Raw genomic sequence first — 13,980 nt, 5'->3', positions numbered from 1 at the left:
GAGGCAGGAACAGAGGAAGCATCCTCTGGAGACTCGTGGTGAAGAGAACACATGAACGAAGTAACTGGCAGAAATTAGAGGTCCTGGTAAAACAAAATTGAATCCCACAATGAGAACATACACCGTGTATGTCCCCCAGGGAAGACAGTATCTCCTAAAAACTCAGGAAAAATCATTTTGGGCGAGTACCTTATATCCGGTCATGCGATCCATGCAAGACCATGAGAAAAGATTATTAAACATGCTAAGCTCAGCGAGACCTCATTCCCTCAGGAGGACTCTGGTAAGGATGAGTACCACTCAGCAAGTGATGACTGTGACATTCACTGTTGAATAGCTCATGAGCATTAATATATTTAATTGTGGATCTAACCAAAAACCACGGTGGGGCCAAGATGACAATCACAGAATGTCACTGGTGTATGTTTAGGTTCAAATACTATTATGAGAAGTGGCAGGCCGGGCGCGGTGGCTCACACCTGTAATCCCAGCACTTTGGGTGGCTGAGTCGGGCGGATTACAACGTCAGGAGATCGAGACCATCCTGGCTAACACGGTGAAACCCTGTCTCTACTAAAAAATACAAAGAAAAAAAAAAGAGAAGTGGCAGGTAAGGGAGGTAGAAAAAAGATAATGCATATGTAATTTGCTGTTTTATGGAAATCTTTGACGTTGAAAGTCATAATTTAAAACATATAAAACAAATATTAGAAGTGTGTCTAGTTCAAAGGGGGGAAAAACTATCAAAAACATTTTTAGTGCAATATTAAACAGGAGCTATGCAACCCTTCCTAAATGTCAAAGGCACACACAGACACACAGACACACACACACACACTCACTCACAAAGAATAAAATAATTAGAATCAAGAAATGTAGTAAATATATTCTGCTACATATGATAAACATAGTCTACAGTGTGGAAGAGATTAGAAAATAAACAGGGAAATGAAAATCTTTTTATTAATTTGTATCAGTACCCACCAAAACCAATCAGCATAATAAAAGATTCTAACACTGAATGTAAAAAATAATCCAACAGTCCAGAGTGATAGGCAAAAGTTTTTAATTGTATAGATTAAAATAACTTTGGACAAAAATTAAAACTCAGGCAGAGAATGTTTTTTTTTTCAACAGCAGACACTAGCCAAAACAGAGGCAGAGTAAAAATTGAGACAGAAAATTTCCAGTGTAGAGATATGAATATAATAATAGACACAGGCAGGGATGATCAATAAATGATAATGTGTTTAGAGGATGATGATTGGAATACATGACGTTCATACCTTTACAAACCACTTTCCCAAATACTTCATTATAAGTAAGGTGTCTCTAAAAGCAACAGATCTCCTAGACCCCTCCTTAACCAAGTAACCAGTCCTGATATCATGATAATGGTGATGGACAAACTAGACCTTCTATGCCCGCAGATAGATAGGCTGAGGTTGGAAAGTCACAGTATTGACTCTGCAATGTTCCTGGCAAAACGTTTAGGCTGAATTGAATCATGAAGACATTTTCAGACAACTTCAGAATGTAGATCATTGAGCCAGACAGCTGACCTGTCCTCTACAAACGAGTCCATGTCACCACAATCAATGACAACAACAAAAAGATGAGGAAATATTTGGGGTTCAAAATAAAGAAATGTAGCTACAGTACCTTTTTACTTTCTTTGAACCCAAAATATCTCTTCTCCTTTTTGTTGTGTGATTCATGGTGACATGGACTGTGTGAAGGAGACAGGCCAGTCGTCCTGCTCAGTGTTCTACATTCTGCAGTTGTCCGGTGATTACCTCCTATGAAACTCAGGCTAAGCGTTTTCTGCAAGAACTTGGCATTGTTCATATTCTGCACTGGCAGAGTCCCGGGTGACATGCTGTCTCCTGCCAGCGGCTCCTGGCTCCTGTTCTTTACAGAATGGAATTGAGAGGAGCAGGGCTAAGGGCTCTCCACGCTGTTTGTCCATCTAGCTGTGGTCTTCCTAAGTATTGATAGCAATTGGAGGCTGAAGGACTGTGGCTTCTCTAACCAAAGGAGCCTAGTGGGTTAACAATTGTCAAGAGCGGTCAGTGGTTCTGAAATACAATCCTCAGCCAAGGATCCCTCCTGTGTTACAGATGGATCAGCTAAAACAAACCAACACTGAAGATACAAAGAATGGGGGGAGGTTCATTGAAACCAGGGTAACACCTTTGGATGACTTAAACACAAAGATGACACTGACCTTGAGCAGGCATAGAAGCTCAGAGACATGCCCGTAAAATGAAATCCCTGAGGAACTTTGTAGCTACCCAGAGATACCTGGTTCAAATCAGAATATCTCTCAGATCACTCCCGGCATGTGCTGCAGAGTTATGTGAACGTGTCACACCTAACTTGGGTCCAGTGTCTTCAGACTGAGCACAGGTTGCCAATGCATGGTCTGAGAATGGAATAGAGTTCTGCCCACTTTCCTATCCTATATCTGGGATTCCAAATGGAACTACAGTTTCATTCAAACCTACATGTGCCTCTAAGTCCTGCCTGAGGCAATGACATCTCTCAGCTTAGGAAGGGCTGCTTAGTGTGGGAATAGGACTCCCATCTGGAAGCCCAGGTGGAACCTTATCATCGTCAAAGTAAAAAACCCATTGTCCACGTCAAGGGCCAAGCTGACGTGCTGTTCCTCAAGTGAGTAAAAGCCACTTGTGTAGTGCTGGAATGAGTCAGGTAGTTGAAAGTAACTTGAAGGAGTCCAATAACATCCATTCGGTGAGTCCTGCAAGACTTCAGGCTCTCCTGCTTCCATCAGCACCCCGTTGAGCCTGGAAAAGGAGACGAAACTAAAGAAGCAGCCAGGGGAAATCAGACACCACACAGCCCCAACTAGATTTCAAGGGTAACATAGGGAAGTAGTTAAAAAAGGAAAAGGATAGATCCTTTTAATGAGGTAAACCATTGTTGTCTTTATGTTGGGATAGAACAGGGCCAGGTAGAAAACAATGAAAGAGAAAGACAGAGAGAGAGACAGAGAGAGAGAGCACGTACTGAGTGAATTGGCCAGATGACATACTGATAAGGGAGTTAAAGGACACTCTGAGTTAGTGCCCGGATGACACACAGCAAACAGTGATTATGAAGAGTGAGTTTAATAGTTTTCCATAAAATGTGATTAAAATTCGATGCAGTCACCATGAGAGTACAGCTTATGGGGTATGGTCAACCTATGGTACGTTAGTCAATGATAAGGGGAGGAAGAAATGGAAACCTAAACCTCTACTGCAATGAAAACCAACAGCAATGTCAGTAGGAGTAATTCAGCTTTCGTTGAAAACATGAAACCAAACACACTGCTTTCCCCTGGATCTGTCGTCTCCAGGTATTAAGAAAGAATTAAGCGTCCACAATTGCTGAAAGTTACCTGGGGCATGGTGGGTTTTGATCTTCCTCCCCTTCTTGGTACTTTTCAATTTCTGCAATAAATTCAGACACATGAAGCTGATTCTCCTACGCACATAACAATCCACTGTCTAATCCTTACACAGGGACCTAAGGCTCCTCAGCATAAGAATAAGACACTGTGGAGATATATTTCAGAAGGCCTGAAGGCTGGACATGATAGAGAGTCCTTGGTTTTTGTCCCAGAAACTAAGGGTAAAATGTCCCTTTTCTGGTAGATCGTTATCCCAATATCATTTGTCCCAAGTTTGTGCAAATTGTTATGCCATATTTTTCCAATCAATTTGAAGCAAATGCCCTCAAGTGATTTCTAGGAGAGAAACTGCAATATTCAAACCTGTCTCATCAAATACTCAGATTGTTCATGGTTGTGAGGAATTTACACACTGAAATTAGAGTGAGAAAGGAAATCTGGAAACCCTTGAGTCAAAATCATAGTTCCTTGAATTTGCCACATCTGCCCAGGTCCAGTGTCTTGAGAGTAGAATCAGAGTGCCACAGGCATGGCCTGAGACTAGGGAGAGAGCCATGCTCACTGACCCATCCCATGTCTGGGCTTCCAGGTGGAACTAGAGTTTCATTGAACCTACATGTGCCTATAAGTCCTCACTGCAGCAGTGACATCTCTCAGCTCAGTAACGGCCACTTGGAACAGGAATATGATCTCTATATGGAAGACTCAGTGGATCCTTATCAGCTTCAGAGAAAGGTACTCACCATCCACGCCAAGAGAAAAGCCAACGTGTTGTTCCTCCAATGAGTAAAAGGAGCTTCCCTGGGAATGGCATGAATCGGGAAGCTCAAGATAACTGTAAGGAGTCGAATAATATCTATCCAGTGAGTCCTGCAAGATTTCAGGCTCTACTACCTCCAGCAGCTCTCTGCTGAGCCTGGAAAAGTAGAAAAAGTAAAGAATAAGTCAGGAGACATCAGACACAACAGAGCCCCAACTAGATTTCATGGGTAGCACAAGGAAGTGGTCAAGAAAGAAAAATGATAGATCCATGAATGAGGTAACAAATTATTGCCTTCATGTTGGGACAGAACAGGGCCAAATGGAAAAGGATGAAAGAGAAAGACAGACAGAGAACAGAGGCAGAGAGAGAGACAGAAACAGAGAGTGCTTGGTGAATTGTCCAGGTGACACACTGATGAGGGAGTAACAGGACACTCTGAGTTAGTGCCCTCAGGACACACAGCATACAGTGATCATGAAAAGGCTGTCATCAATAATTTTCCATCAAATGTGCTCAAGTTTCCATGTAGTCACCATGAGAATAGAGCTTTTGAAGTATGGTCCACCTACAGTAGGTTAGTAAATGATAAGGGGAGGAAGAAATGGGAACCTAAATATGTAATGCAATGAAAACCAACAGCAATGTTAGTAGGAATAATTCAGGCTTGGTTGAAAAGATGTAATCAATAATGTCGGCCCGCTCTGTTTTCCCCGAACCAGGAGTCTCCAGGTGTCAACACAGAATTAGCTGTTGTCAATTGCTCAGAGTTACCTGGGGCACGGTGGGCCTTGGTCTTCTTCCTCTTCTTCCTTTGTAATTCCTGCAATAAAATCAGACAGGGACAGGCAAAATAAGCCAATTCACCTACACCCATAACAGTCCACTGTCTAATCCCCACACAGGGACCACAGGCTCCTCAGCATGAGAACAGGATAATGTGAGACATACACTGCAGGAGGCCTCAAAGCCGGTCATGATAGAGATTCTGTGATTTACATCTCAGAACCAAGGGTCAAATGTCCCTATTCTGGTAGACAGTTATCCCAAAATCATTTATCCCAAGTTTGTGCAAACAGTTATGCCTTATTGTTCCCATCAATTCAAAGAAAATGCCCCAGATTATTTCTAGGAGGAAAACTGTTGTATTCAGCCCTGTCTCATCAAATTCCCAACTCGTTCATGGTCGCAAGACACTGAAATTAGAATAAAGGAGGAAATCTACAAATGTTGAGTCCAAATCATAGTTCTGTGAATTTTTTACATCTGCCTCGGACCAATGTGCTGAGAGTGGGTTCAGGTTGCCACAGGCATGACTGGAGACTAGGAATAGAGCCATGCTCACTGACCCATTTCATATCTGGGCTTCCAACTGAAACTACAGTTGCATTACAACCTATATGTGTCCATAGGTCCTGCCAGCAGCAATGACATCTCTCGGGTCAGGAAGGGCCAGTTGGAACAGGAATATCACCCCTATCGGGAAGACCAGGTGGAGCCTTATCACCTTCATAGTAAGGAACTCACTGTCCATGTCAAGAGCCAAGCCAAAGTGCTCTTCTTCCAACGAACAGAAGGCATTTCTGTAGGGCTGGCATAAGTCAGGCAGTTCAAGATACCCGCAAGGGGTTGAATAAAATCTATCCAGTGAGTCCTGCAAGGCTTCAGGCTCTTTCTCATCCAGCAGTTCCCTGTTGAGCCTGGAAAAGTAGGAAAAGTAAAGAATAAGCCAGGGGGAATCAGAAACCACACAGCCCCAGCTAGATTTCATAGGTAACATAAGCAAGTGTTTGGAAAGAAAAAGGACAGCTCTATTAATGAGGTAACAGATTATTGCCTTAATGTTGGCACAATCAGGACCAGGTAGAAAAGGATGAAAGAGAAAGAAACACACACACACACACACACACAAGAGACAGAGATAGACAGAGTAAGAGCTCAGTGAATCGGCCAGGTGACACACTGATGAGGCAGTGAAAGGACACTTTGTATTTGTGCCCTCAGGACGAACAGCGAACAGTGATCATGAAAACAGTGGGCTCAATAATTTTGCATAAAATGTGCTCAAGTTTCCCTGCAGTCACCATGAGAATACAGCTTTTGAGGTATGGTTAACCTTCAGTAGGTTAGTAAATGATAAGGGTAGGAAGAAATGGAAACCTAAATATTTACTGTAATGAAAACCAAAAGCAATATTAGTGGGCGTAATTCAGACTTGTCTGATAAGGCAAAATCACTCTTTTCAGCATGTACTGTTTTCCTTGCACTTGGCGTCTCTAGGTGTCAACAGCAAATGAACTGTCCACAATTTCTCAGACTCACCTGGGACCTGTGGCCTCTTGGTCCTCCTTTTTCACTTCATCACACCAATGTCCTGCAAATAAATTCAGATGGGGCCTCTTACATGAAGCAGTTCTTCCTTGCACACAGAAACATTCCTCTGTCCAATCCTAACACAGGGACATCAGTCTTCTCAGTGTGGGAACAGAAGACTTTGAGAGAAACATAACCAGAGGCATGAGGTCAAGTCTTGAGAGAACTGACTTGGTTCCTTTCATGAGCCTTGGGCAAAATTCCCCTCTTTTGGAATGTTATCTTCCCAATGTGATCTGTCCTAGGTTTGTGTACACAAATGAGCAATGACTTTCCCAATAGATTTTAGGCAAATACTTCTAACACCTCGTAGGAGAGAGACTGCAATATTCAGGTTTCTCACATCAAATACCCAGGATTTGATAGTTTATGAGATTGTGGACACTGAGATTTCATGTAGGGGTGTAATATTCCAGCTCTTGTTACAACGAGACTTGGTTCTACACAGAAGCATCAGCTATTATGGCTTTTGTGGGTGAAAAGTCAGTCATTTATCTAGAAAACATACCAGCAAGACGATGGACAGATGAGCTAAAACAAGCCAACTGAGAAGACACAGAAAATGGGGATAAATTCAGTGAAACCTGGGTCACATCTCCGATTCAGAGGTAGACAAGGGTGACACTGGCCTCGGGCAGGTAAAGAACCGCACAGACATGCTTTGGGAACAAAACTCATGAGGAACTTTGTAGCTGGCAAGACACATTTAATTCACATGAACTGATCTGACAGACAACACCTGGGCATGTGCTGCATGGCTTGGTGTGAGTTTGCCACACCTGCCTTGAGTTCAATGTCCTGACAGTCAGTCTAGGGTGGCACTGGCATGGCGTGAGACTAGGAAGATATTAAAGCTCACTGAACCACGCCACGTCTGTGCTTCAGACTCAACTCCAGAGTGATTGAAATCTACATTGATATATAGGTTAAACCCACAGTGATGGCAACTCTCAGCCCAACCAGGGGCGGAAAGCCCCAAGATTACGGGGTCTACTTGGGACATGAACTGGAGCTTTATCACCTTCACAATGGAGTACTCACTGCCCACGTCAAGAGCCAAGTCCACTTGTTGTTCCTCTAATGAGTGAAAGGTGCTGCTGTAAGACGGGTATGAGGCAGACATGTCAGGAGGAATTGAGGAAGTCGAATAACCTTCATCCCAGGATTCCTGGAGAGCTTCCTCCTCTTCAGACTCCTGCAGATTCCTGATGACACAGGCAGGACAGGGATGACAGAAGATTTAACCGACAGAGATTAGACAGCAAAACCTCCCAGATGATCTGATGGGAGGCAGAATGGAGAGGTCGCAGAAACCAAAGCCAGTTTTCCTTCAACAGAAATAAAAGTATCCTTCTAAATGCAGGGCAGAGGGTGACTGCCCTGGGGAATGACAAAAAAGTGGGCAGCACGTGCTCAGTACACTTGCCACAGATGAGCCAATGTAGGGCACCCCGACTCTCCCTGTAAACTACCCTCATGACTTGCAGCACAGAGACTAACACAAGATTTCAACTACTTTGCATAAATTGCGTTGAATTTTCCATGCAGCATTCAAGTGAACAGAGCTCTTGCGGCAGTGCAGACACAGATCTTCTGTGCTAAGGGCCCCATTTTCCCAATATTTTAATATAATATGTTTATTTATTCAGTTTCTTTTCTTGCACAAATACTGGAAAACATACTAACAAACAATAAGCAGAAAGCACATGTACATTCTCTCCCAGGATTTAAACGCAGGGGAGAGAACAGGCGACACCAAGAAATCCCTGTTTGAGGGTCTGGAGTGGACCTCCAGCAAACTCCACCAGACCTGCAGCTGAGGGACCTCACTGTTAACAAGAAAACTAACAAACAGAAAGGAATAGCATCCACTTCAACAAAAAGGACATCCACTCCAAAACCCCATCTCTAGGTCACCAGCATCAAAGACCAAAGGGAGAGAAAACCACAAAGAGGTGGAGAAACCAGAGCAGAAAAGCTGAAACTTTTAAAAACCACAGCGCCCCTTCTCCTCCCAAGGATCAGAGATCCTCGCCAGCAATGGAACAAAAAAGGGCAGAGAATGACTTTGACGAGATGACTGAAGTAGGCTTCAGAAAGTTGGTAATAACAAACTTCTCCGAGTTAAAGGAGGATGTGCGAAAACATCGCAAGGAAGCTACAAACCTTGAAAAAAGATTAGACGAATGGATAACTACAATAAACAGTGTAGAGAAGACCTTAAATGACCTGATGGAGCTGAAAACCATGGCATGAGAACTACATGACACATGCACAAGCTTCAGTAGCTGATTCGATCAAGTGGAAGAAAGGGTATCAGTGATTGAAGATCAAATTAACGAAATGAAGTGAGAAGAAAAGTTTAGAGAAAAAAGAGTAAAAAGAAACAAACAAAGCTGCCAAGAAATATGGGACTATGTGAAAAGAACAAATCTACATTTCATTGGTGTACCTGAAAGTGATGGGGAGAATGGAACCAAGCTGGAAAACACTCTTCAGGATATTACCTGGGAGAACTTCCCCAACCTAGCAAGGCAGGCCAACATTCAAATTCAGGAAATACAGAGAACACCATAAAGATACTCCTCCAGAAGAGTAACCCCAAGACACATAATTGTCAGATTTACCAAGGTGGAAATGTAGGAAAAAATGGTAAGGGCAGCCAGAGAGAAAGGTCGGGTTACCCACAAAGGGGAGCCCATCAGATTAACAGCACATCTGTCTGCACAAACTCTACAAGCCAGAAGACAGTGGGGGCCAATACTTAACATTCTTAAAGAAAAGAATTTTCAACCTGGAATCTCATATCCACCCAACCTAAGCTTCATAAGTGAAAGAGAAATCAAATCCTTCACACACAATCAAATGCTGAGAGATTTTGTCACCACCAGGCCTACCTCACAAGAGCTCCTTAAGGAAGCACTAAACATGGAAAGGAATAACCAGTACCAGCCACTGCAAAAACATGTCAAATTGTAAAGACCATCGATGCTAGGAAGAAACTGCATCAACTAACAGGCAAAATAACCAGCTAACATCTTAATGACAGGATCAAATTCACACATGACAATATTCACCTTCAATGTCAATGGGCTAAATGCCCCAATTAAAAGACACAGACTGGAAAATTGGATAAACAGTCAAGACCCATCAGTGTGCTGTGTTCAGGAGATGCATCTCACGTGCAGAGACACACATAGGCTCAAAATGAAGGGATGGAGGAACACCTACCAAGCAAATGGAAAGCAAAAAAGCAGGGGTTGCAATCCTAGTCTCTGACAAAACAGACTTTAAACCATCAAAGATCCAAAGAGACAAAGAAGACCATTATATAATGGTAAAGGGATCGATTTGACAAGAAGAGCTAACTATCCTAAAGATATATGCACCCAATACAGGAGCACCTAGATTCATAAAGCAACTCCTGAAAGACCTAAAAAGACACTTAGACTCCCAGACAACAATAATGGGACACTTTAACACCCCACTGTCAATATTACACACATCAATGAGACAGAATGCTAACAGGGATATCCAGAACGCAAACTCAGCTCTGCACCAAGCAGACCTAACAGACATCTACAGAACTCTCCACCCAAAATCAACGGAATATATATTCTTCTCAGCATCGCATCACACTTATTCCAAAATTGACCACATAGTTGGAAGTCAAGCACTCCTCAGCAAATGTAAAACAACAGAAATCACAACAAACTGTCTCTCAGAACACAGTGCAATCAAATTAGAGCTCAGGATTAAGAAACCCACTCAAAACTGAACAACTGCATGGAAACTGAACAGCCTGCTCCTGAATGACTACTGGGTAAATAATGAAATGAAGGCAGAAATAAAGATGTTCTTTGAAACCATTGAGATCAACGACACAACATACCAGAATCTCTGGGACACATTTAAAGCAGTATGGAGAGGGAAATTTCTAGCACTAAATGCCCACAAGAGAAAGGAAAGATCTAAAATCAACACCCTAAAATCACAATTAAAACAACTAGAGAAGCAAGAGCAAACAAATTCAAAAGCTAGCACAAGGCAAGAAATAACTAAGATCAGAGCAGAACTGAAGGAGACAGACACAAAAAATCCTTCAAAACAATCAATGGGCCAGGCATGGTGGCTCAAGCCTGGAATCCCAGCACTTTGGGAGGCCGAGACGGGCAGATCATGAGGTCAGGAGATCGAGACCATCCTGGCTAACACGGTGAAACTCGGTCTCTACTAAAAAACATAAAGAACTAGCTGGGAGAGGTGGCGGGCGCCTGTAGTTCCAGCTACTCGGGAGGCTGAGGCAGGAGAATGGTGTAAACCCAGGAGGCAGAGCTTGCAGTGAGCTGAGATCCGGCCACTGCACTCCAGCCTGGGTGACAGAGCGAGACTCCGTCTCAAAAAAAAAAAAAAAAAAAAAAAAACACTCAATGAATCCAGGAGCTGGTTTTTTGAAAAGATGAACAAGATATCCCTGTTTGGCTAGTTCACCTGGCTCAACTGATTGCAAGTACTTATCTTCAGAGGACTATGAAATTAAAACCAATACAAGTGCCACAAATCATGCACAACATTGTTAATAAGGACAATTTGTAGCTGAGTGAATGAAAGAAATCGTTCTATTCATCGCTTCCTCATTTTCCCTAAATCTACAATCTCCAGGTGTCACTACTGAATTCACAGCTCACAATTCCACAGCATTACCTGGGAGACACTGGCCCTTTTTCTTCCTCTTCTTCATGATCACTTTCATTTTCTGTAAATACATTCAGAGAAGCAGGTCACATTAAGCAATTCACACTTCACATAGGACCAAATCACTGTCCAGTCATAGCACAAGGACCCAACTATTCTCAGGGCAAGAACATGGGTTCTGACATGAATATTCTAGGGTGGTCTAGATTAAGTCTGGTGAGAAGTAGATGACCCTGCTTTCCAGTCCCACAGGCCAAAATTTCCCTCTGTGGGTAGACTATAATGCCATATTCCCTGCCTGAGTCTATGCAAAGAAAATAAAATTTTCCCCCCAAAATCTCCAAAAATTAGTCGAACAATTTTCTAGGAGTGTTGCTGCAATACTGATTTATATCATCAGGTACCATGGACATTAAATGTTCAACTGATAGACGCATTCTAACAACTCTTGCTTTAAAAAGAATCTGGGATTCGGGAGGCCAAGGCAGGTGAATCATTTGAGGTCATGAGTTCAAGATGAACCTGGCCAATATGGGGAAACCCCATCTCTACGAAAAATACAAAAATTAGCCAGATGTGGTTGTGTGTACCTGTGGTACCAGCTACTCAAGATGCTGAGGCAGGAGAATCACTTGAATCTGGGAGGCGGAGGTTGCATCAAGCCAAGATGGTGCCACTGCACTCCACCCTGGGTGAGCAAGACTCTATCACCAAAAAAAAAACCACCACCGCCACCAACAACAACAATCTATGATGCTACAAAGAAACATCGGATCAGCTATTGCATTGATGGGGTGGAGAACCAGGGTCCAGCCTTGCTTTATGGAACTGTATCAGCAAACTAAACAAGAAAAGTTTCCGTCCACATTTCAATGGGACTGTGCAGCTAACCAAGCTGACTTAAAAGAGATCAAGATTAAAGCTGAGAGTAGTGAAGCCTGGGGAGCAATATATCCAAATACAAAGGCAAGGCTGCCAGTCTCCTTCAAAAGGCATAGAAACTCCATGGACATTGTTCAGGGACACATGACTTAATCACAGGTGACAAGAGATACTGAATCGAAGCTAGGAAGCCTCACAGTTACCTCCCATGCACCTCCTGCACTCAGGTGACTATGAGGTTGTCACACTTGCCTGGGGTCCAGTAACTTCACACTGGGGACCGGGAGACAAAGGCATGACATGAGCTGAGAAGGACAGAAAACCTCCCTGATATCTGGGTTTAGAATCCCATCGCAGATTTTTATGTAAACCAATTTGTGTGTATAGAGTCTGTCTTCGGGGTTATACTTCCTCAGCACAGAAAGAGGAATGAGACACAAGGAAAATAGAGGCTACCTGGGATAATGGATACAGCATCCTCCCATTCATCATGAGAGGATGAGTCAATGAGACGTGAGTTGACTTGGTCTTCCTCAAATGTGATTTTGGTGTCGCTGTGAGGCTGGTGGGACTCACAAGGACCGTGGCTATTTGAACAAGCGATGGAATATTCCTCCAGTGAGTCCGCAGGTTCTTCCTTCTCTTCAGCCTTCTGCACCTCCCTGATGAGCCAGGTGGGAGAGAGATGTCAGAAGATTAAACACAGAGGGATCGGACCCCAGGGAGCCCTAGCTGGTTTTGACAGAAGGCATTAAGACTGTGGTCACAGAAAGCAAACAGGAGGTTCCCTTTAAGAGGGAACAGGCAATCGTCTTCTCTCTGCAACAGAGCATGGCAGCCATGGCAGACAGAGAGAAAAAGACCAACCGGTGTTCATTTCACTGGAGAGACAGGAGCTGAGAAAGATGAAGACTCAGCTATCCCTGTTCAGTACAGATATGACACTCACCACACACAGAGAAACACAACAGCTGCCACACCCTGTGTCTAAGCTGGGTTGAATTTCACATACTGTGGCCAAAGGAATGCAGGCTTTGGACCCATCCTAGATGCCAGACAGGGTGTGCCTCCTACATCTTTTTCCTATGTTAAAACCCATTACTTGCTCCTGATTATTCAGTGTTACCTGGGGGTACGTGATTCCTGTACTTTTTCAGTTTCCTCAACGTTCACATCTTCATCCTCATCTTCACCGTTTTCTGTAAATACAGAAGTGTTCGTTCAGATATTTCCCACTTCACATTCTGCAGGCACAGTCAGCCCAATATGCACACAGACATGGACATCTAGGCATGGGTCACCGTTCAAATGAAAGCTCTCATGTTTTATCTTTAACAAAATGCCCTGGCATGGTTTCCTGATCCATCAGGCAATGCATTTCTGATCTGGAGGACCACCATCAAGATGTGGCCAAATATTGAAAAGACCCTTTATCCCCATATCACTGGGCACGTGTGCAGCCTCTCTCGGGACTTTGGCAGCTGTCTCCATCATCCCACCACAAATCTGATTCCCAGGCACAGGCTTGGTGTCCTGTCACAGTTCACATTTCAAACCTAATTATTTCTCTTAAGAGAGGACAAACTGGCCCCACAGTCGTCTATGTATCAGGAGACTTCACAGGCCTTCCATGTGGCTTCTGCTGTGTTATTCAGGGACATGCTCTCCATGGGGAGTGCTCCAGTCTGAAGCATTTCCTACCACCAAATGCCCCCACATCAAGTGCCTTCTCCAACACCACATGGCAAGGGGCTTTATCTCATTTTCAAAAGCAGTCCTAAACTGTTCCCACATTTAGATGCTTCAGAGCCTTGCAAGAGACAATATGTCTGCCTTTTCTGATGGAGAGAGAGAA

The 13,980-nt window shown here is 43.4% G+C and overlaps 1 protein-coding gene across 8 annotated transcripts in view; it reads right to left on the bottom strand.

The window, feature by feature from the left end:
- Positions 1-1,049: 1,049 nt before the first annotated feature.
- Positions 1,050-13,980, bottom strand: part of LOC712609 (NBPF family member NBPF3) — a 51,618-nt gene continuing 38,687 nt past the window's right edge. For 7 of the 8 annotated variants that reach the window (XM_077972778.1, XM_077972799.1, XM_077972783.1 and 4 more), the window contains 10 exons: positions 13,252-13,324; positions 12,582-12,787; positions 11,253-11,304; positions 7,590-7,753; positions 6,498-6,549; positions 5,703-5,875; positions 4,950-4,998; positions 4,159-4,331; positions 3,404-3,455; positions 1,050-2,807 (listed from right to left, as the gene is read on the bottom strand). In XM_077972778.1, the coding sequence (XP_077828904.1) occupies positions 2,564-2,807; positions 3,404-3,455; positions 4,159-4,331; positions 4,950-4,998; positions 5,703-5,875; positions 6,498-6,549; positions 7,590-7,753; positions 11,253-11,304; positions 12,582-12,787; positions 13,252-13,324 (1,238 nt within the window). In that variant the 3' untranslated portion in view covers positions 1,050-2,563. The remainder of the gene's footprint in view (positions 2,808-3,403; positions 3,456-4,158; positions 4,332-4,949; positions 4,999-5,702; positions 5,876-6,497; positions 6,550-7,589; positions 7,754-11,252; positions 11,305-12,581; positions 12,788-13,251; positions 13,325-13,980) is intronic. The other variant, XM_077972806.1, reaches the window with a different exon arrangement.

The sequence above is a fragment of the Macaca mulatta genome, chromosome 1 (genome assembly GCF_049350105.2).
Source record: "Macaca mulatta isolate MMU2019108-1 chromosome 1, T2T-MMU8v2.0, whole genome shotgun sequence".
Lineage (NCBI taxonomy): Eukaryota > Metazoa > Chordata > Mammalia > Primates > Cercopithecidae > Macaca > Macaca mulatta.
Note: the sequence above shows the minus strand (reverse complement) of the source record. Positions and strands in the feature narration are given on the sequence as shown.